Raw genomic sequence first — 6,636 nt, 5'->3', positions numbered from 1 at the left:
ATAGATAGATAGATAGATAGATAGATAGATAGATAGATAGATAGATAGATAGATAGATAGATAGATAGATAGATAGATAGGCTTAACCCTAAATACTTGGTTAACAGTAGTTGAGGTTTCATTGATGGACATTAAATCAAAATGTTGTAGCCTGTAATAATTCGATGAAGCCCACAAAGTCAGATAAGGAGCAACGGGTTACCTTCATAATTTGCTCACGGGCATATGCAGAGGCTCCGTGTAATGGGCAGAAGTCAAGTAATCAAGTTTTAGTTTCACCTCAGAGGAATAAGATGAAATTCTCGCTGCTCGTACTCACAGACATCTTTGCTTCACATACTGAAGGACACAGGAAGATTTTATTTGTGCTTCTTTTTGTGCGGCATTTTTAGCACCAACCAGGTCAAAATTCCTTCGCATGGCGATGTGTCTGTAGTGATTAGCTGCTTTAAAAGCACTCCACTTGCTTTTGTTGCTATACTACAAAAAAAAAACCTGACAAGTGTCCCAAAAAACATCCGTGCAGATTGTTATAAACTGTCTTCTTGTCAAATTGCCATGACAGACAGCACTGAAGTCGTGTTGACATTCGAATGAAAGTGACATTATAAAGTGAATGACATTGATAAAGATTAAATCATCACAGATTCCTCTGTGCAAGCATGATATGAGTTTAAATCTCTTCCCTTTGTATAAACAGACTTTCTGTCTAAGGCGTTTATGTAACAAGGACTGACTCATCAGAAGACAGGCAAGAACATGAAATATACTTATTACCCACAAAGTCCAGAGAAGCTTTTTGTTTACTTCAGAAACATCACAGGAAATATCCCCATGAATTTGCTGTTGCTGTTAGTGTTTAAAAGTAAAACTGCTCTTTTGGTGTTTTCTACAATAACAAAAAGCATTTCAGAGCTGATGTTTTTGAAGAAAGACATTTTTTCTCCTTGTTTTGCTTCCTAAAAAATACATGCTGTATGATCTCTCCTCAAGCCAGTTTTCCTTCCCATTATCTGGATGAGGTTATTTCCAAAAGCATAGCGGTACCACATCACTCAGTCTGTTACAGGTAATAGGCGCTCGCAGACAGGAACTCGGGATGAAAGGAACATAAAGCAAACTTATAGAGGAAACTTTGAAACTTTGAGCTAAAGTTGTTTAAAAATTCAGCAGTGCTTTAAGTATCTAAGGACATCTCATTGTCCTTCTTGGAGGACGGTGCTAACTTCAGTTTGACTTGTTTGGGCTTAGCACCATTTGATGGTGTGAACTGACTCAGCGAGCGATTCGTCTATTAAGCCGGGAGCATTTTGTTGCACCCGAGAGAAGTGAGTGATTTCGTGAAAGACTGACGTGCCAGAGTCAAATCAGTTTTCTGCCGGCCCAACGTTAAAGTAGAAAGGGTGAAATTGACAGAGTATGCTTGTTTTATTGATGTAAGTTAATGCAGTCTGAAAGCCAACGGTGTAGCTTTTTTAAAAAATCCTTGTTTAGCCACGAAGTAAAACTTTTCAGGTTAAGAATCTCAAAAAGGCCAAGTTATAACAGCATGTATGATTGACTCTTGTCATTACGGTGCATTTGCAGCGATTCACTGACTTTATTATTTTTTAAATCTGTTTTCTGTAAAGAAGCACAGGATGAAGAAAATTGTCCTGATAATGAAAGATTGAATTTAAAAAATGTGCCTTTGATAGAACGCTAGGTGTTGAAATACTTGCTCTACCAAAAATTGTTTCTAATTTATTCTGTCAGTTTTAGCAGAAGAGGAGAAATGGCTTTTGGAACTCAACAGTTTTGCACTTATTTGTTATGAAGGATTCGTGTGCCAGTGAAAACCATGGAAAATTGTAGAATTAACCATTTTTCTCAAAACATTTTACTGGCCTGAGGAAGTTTTAGAGAAGTAAATAATCCCATGGAAACTTGCTTCAGAAATATCTGTATAATAGAGTGCGTGGTTCAATTAAAATTAACTGAGAGGGAGAAAAAAATCCATACTGATTAAATAATACCGATGTTTGGGGAGATTAATCGAGTCACTTGACGTTATGATGTTCTCTGTGTGGGGTAACCATCACATTTGTAGCTTGTACTTGTACAAACTTTAAATTTGCACAGCACCGGATAAATGCCAACTCTAATAATGTCTGGCCTCACTCGAACAAGTGTGAGCTATGACTTGAGAAACACCAAGACCCAGGAGATGCAAATTGAGGACAGTGTAGTAGAGTTCATTTATTTCTCCAAACATTGTTGCCTCCCAGTCATTTATGTTAATCAGGACTACATAATGGCCGTCTCGGGGTTTGACACATTTTATTCAGTAAACATCTTACTGGTGTGTCAGCCTTACTTAAATATTAATTTTTTATTAAAATTACTAACTTATTATGGAATTTATTATAGCATATGTCACAGCATAGCATCGTAAATTGAGTTGTTATCTTTCATGTATGCACAAATGTTTCAGTCAGAGAAGGGTAATTGGTAAGCACCTGTATTGTGAGCTCTGGTTATGAAACTGTAACAAGGAGACACACTCCTCTCTTGGCTTGTGTTGTACCCACTACACAATCCAATAATTCCAACGTTTTCACTGTATTATTGATGTGCAGACTCACTTTGCTCGTGCCATTCTACGAAATTTCTAACTGATTGGCATCCCAAAAGAAATGTCACCATCTCAGCTTTCTCATTTCGCCTCAGACTCTTTCCCGTCTCCCCCTCTAGACACATCAGGGCTCTTCCATTTTCTGCTTCTGTTTCTAGTGTCTGTCTGAGAGCCCACCTTCACCACAGCTCAGTCTTAATTTCCTCCAACACATCAAGTCCTGTGAGCCATTAGTCTGCACCTCTTGTGCTTCTCTCCTCTCAACCTTCCTGCCTTCACTGTCGCTCATCTCCTTGATCGCCAGCCTCCACCCTAGCCCTGTCCTTTTTCTCCTTGAAAATTTGGCTGGCAGTGTTCACTTCACTTTCTTCTTTCACCCTGCTGCTGGCCCTGTCCAGTCATTATGTGCCCCCCTCTTTTCTTATCTTCTTTGCCTCTCCTCCCCTGATATATTCTTTCCTGTCTCTCTCCAGGCCGTTTTCTCAATGGCAGCTACTGCTCTTTTGAAGAGGGCGAGTGTAGCTGGCAGTCAATAACAGGCCGCGGTCTCTCCTGGAAAAGACTCCAGTCACCAGTCAAGGCAACCAGACAGACCTGCCCATCATCAGGTAGCTCAGACACGCCTTTTATCACATCACGAACACAGCTCCGATCCAACTGTGAGATGACTCGTTTGCAGGCTCTTTTAAGTTTGAGCAGTGTGACCTCATTGAAACTGACTTCAAACGAGTTATCGGGGCTTTTTTTTTTTCACTTGATCTTAATTTTGAATATTTGAGTCTTGAATTTGTGAGCGTGGAAGGAAAACACAGCCCATCTCGATATAGCTCAAGCATGTAGACTCTTGTGACTCCAGTTAATCATCAGTGCAGTGACTCAAGTGGGTCTCATGATGCAATTTTAAAGTCTTGCTTTGCTGTGGCTTGTTTTTGTTCTCAACTATTTGCAGATCTCTCAGTAGAGTGTGGGGGGAACTATAAATGGAGCACTGTAATTTTACACTGATCGTAACCTTTGGGGTGAGAGTTTAAAGCCTTTAGTTTAATCAGTTATAGTTCAGAATAGAGAAAATTCAGGGGAAACCCATCAAAACTGTCACTAGATTATTATTGTCACCTTTCTAAATTTTCACTAAGATACTGTAAGACAAAATATCAGTATTCCAATCTTCCTTTTGTTATAATATTAGCAATACATGTACTGTTATACCATGAGTATTGTGGTTGACGTTTCATGACAGTATTCTATCAAGTAATACTCTGTGATCCCCACCCTTAGAGCTTTAAAATGATCTCAAGTATAGCCAGTGCTCTGCCCTGCACTAACAAACAACGTGATCCAGAAAATGCCTAAAGTTTTATGAGCTTTTCCTTTGTTCCTCTTCTCCATTATTTTTTTATTGAATTCACCCAGGTAGGTTTTGAGTAACCTCGCTGGCAGACAAATGGCAAATAAATAAATAAATAAATAAATAAAGATTTTACATTTCTGACACTTATCTTTGTTATGGATGTGTGTGTGTGTGTTAAAGGTGCTACATTCACTGTGGAGGGAGGCCAGTCTAAAGGTCAGCGTGGCTCAGCATTACTGAGGAGTCCTCTCTTTCCTCCTCCTTTAAGAAACTCTCCGTGCACCGTGAGTTCCTCCACATACTGCTCACTCGGTCTGTCTTTCCAGTCTCACATTCAGAACAAACCAAGGGCAAATGTTACAAACTACCAACAACTGCTGTGATTCTTTAAAAAAATGTGGCTTTGTTTCTAGTTGATAATCATCCATATCTCAGCTGAAAGGAAAGCTGCCCCTAGACTTTATCAGCAGGTAAAAGCCCGGGACTTGGTTGGAGTGTGTCCACCTGATTTGTTTTAAAAGCAGCTTGAAATAGTGCAAAGCTGAATTTTAACCCCAAGATAATTTTTTTTTAAAAGAGAACAAGAATGCTGTCATTGTTAGCTCTTTAACTCTCCATGATGCAATACTTACCTGATGATATACACTTTATCTTTAAGCATGATACACGGCAGATATGCTAATGTTTGCAGTTTAAGTTTTAGCAGGTCAGTACACTTGTTATGGATTTGTTAGGCAGCTAATTCCAGCTAATACATATTACACAATGTAAGGCTGTTTTTACTTTGAAAATGTAAGATGAGTTCAATCAATCAATCAATCTTTATTTATAAAGCACTTTTCTTACAAAAATGTAGCACAAAGTGCTTTACATGGTTAAAAGCAACCCACCCCACCCCATCCCGCCCTCCAATTCACTCCCCACACTCTCATTAACATAAGCGGTCATGGATACATACACACAACTTAAATAGCATTTTTATGTTTTTGAATCAGCATATAACCTTGACTTACTTTATGTCTTGAATATGATCCCAGTAACATCTTTAGAAATCAAGCAGTAACCAGCCACGACAGCTGGTTAGCACTGAGCCACCTGTATTTCCTGTGAGACCCTGAGAGACAGTGAGGCTGACCTCGTCAGTCACAGGTTCACACATATCGCAAGTGATGCATTATTAAGATCGTGATATGCACAGAGCAGGTCTCCAGGTAAAAAAAAACCCTTCTGTACTTGACATCTTGATTGATGCTGCTGCATCTTTGATTAGTCAGATATTAATATTTCTCAGCACAGCGACCTTTGACCTTTTGTGCACATGGAAGAAGTTAAGTTGGATATGCTGAGCTGATTAAAAAGTCAAAAAGGTCGTAAAACAAGAGAAGAAGTTAGCGCAACTTTAGAAGAAAAACACAGAGAAAAACTCGATGGAGGAGAAAAAAAGACGGGAAGGAAAACAAGAAAAACAAAACAACAAAAGTGATGTTGCTGCTTCTTAAGGTGCACATCAGAGGTGTCTTAGGTTTGTGGAGAGCAATGCAGGCCGTAATGCGCCGCTGCTCACAGCTTCTTGGCGCGCAGCCAAAGATTAGCAATGATTCCAGATTAACGCTCTAAATCCGTCTCTCTACACTGAACCGGTGCTGTTCAGCCTGGCCTGTCCGCTCTTGGACAACTTTGTTGAGGATATTAGCTTTGGGTATTAGCTACAGGCCGCTTTCACTTTCATGTTATTCCCAGTTTGCACGGTGCGGCGCCTGTAATCTTGATGTTTAAATGTTCACCATGTGGTCTCTCAGTTAATAAGAACCAAAACCTGCCATCCACTGGCACAATGCAAGCATTCATCCTAAAAGTGTTGAATTTAGTCATCAGGCTTAAGCCAGCATCTGTTCCACTTAAATGGTGAAACAAGAATTATGTTCTTGGCTTCAAGAAACGCTGGAGAGGGACGTGGTCACATCCTGAGACTTGCTTTTGCTGTTCAATTCTCGTGACAGCCTGTGTGTTGTTTAATTTTCAGCAGGTTTAGACCCAGCATATCCCTCCTGGAAAAGACAATGTTCGGCTGATATGTGATGAAGCATGCAGGCTGCAAAATAACTCAAATTATAATCCTGATTGAATTCTATTAATCTTAGAATAATTAGAAGTGAACAGATGGCTGTTACTGATTAATCTCAGTGCAATTTTAAATGCATTCCCCCTTGACTGATAACACATTTGGCTGGTTTCCTTCAATTCTAAAATGCTCAAAGGACATTAAAGTTGCTGGTGTATTTATAGTTATATTTATACTAACACTCGCTATATGTCTCAGAAATCATCAGTGCAGCTCTGTTTTAACCTGTAGTGCACAGTGATCATTTCAAATCTCATTCTACTTTCACAGGTGCGATTCTGGCTGTGCTTCGCGAACTTCCAGAAGGGGGCGCTGTCTCTGTGGATCGTGGAGAACAGCACAGGCCCCGACAAGCCGCGCCAACTCTGGCATTCAGCCACCGAATCCAAATCTGAAAGAGGCTGGAAACTCGTCGCACTTCCCCTTTACGGGCTGGCAGACTGGTATGACAAGTGCTTGCCTGTTTCACCGCATGTCAGGCAGCTGTGATTATATCGAGGCAACGTGTTTGGACTGTCTGAAGGCATCAAACTGACAGTTCCACTTTGA

The 6,636-nt window shown here is 40.0% G+C and overlaps 1 protein-coding gene across 1 annotated transcript in view; it reads left to right on the top strand.

The window, feature by feature from the left end:
- Positions 1–6,636, top strand: part of alk (ALK receptor tyrosine kinase) — a gene marked incomplete at its 5' end in the record, with an annotated part of 158,890 nt that overhangs the window by 92,081 nt on the left and 60,173 nt on the right. Inside the window, 3 exon segments of the mRNA XM_014337279.2 lie at positions 3,088–3,222; positions 4,146–4,249; positions 6,358–6,530. Coding sequence (XP_014192765.1) covers positions 3,088–3,222; positions 4,146–4,249; positions 6,358–6,530 — 412 coding nt within the window.

Source organism: Haplochromis burtoni, unplaced genomic scaffold (genome assembly GCF_018398535.1).
Source record: "Haplochromis burtoni strain Fernald_Lab_line unplaced genomic scaffold, NCSU_Asbu1 Contig_174, whole genome shotgun sequence".
NCBI classification, from domain to species: Eukaryota; Metazoa; Chordata; class Actinopteri; order Cichliformes; family Cichlidae; genus Haplochromis; species Haplochromis burtoni.
Note: the sequence above shows the minus strand (reverse complement) of the source record. Positions and strands in the feature narration are given on the sequence as shown.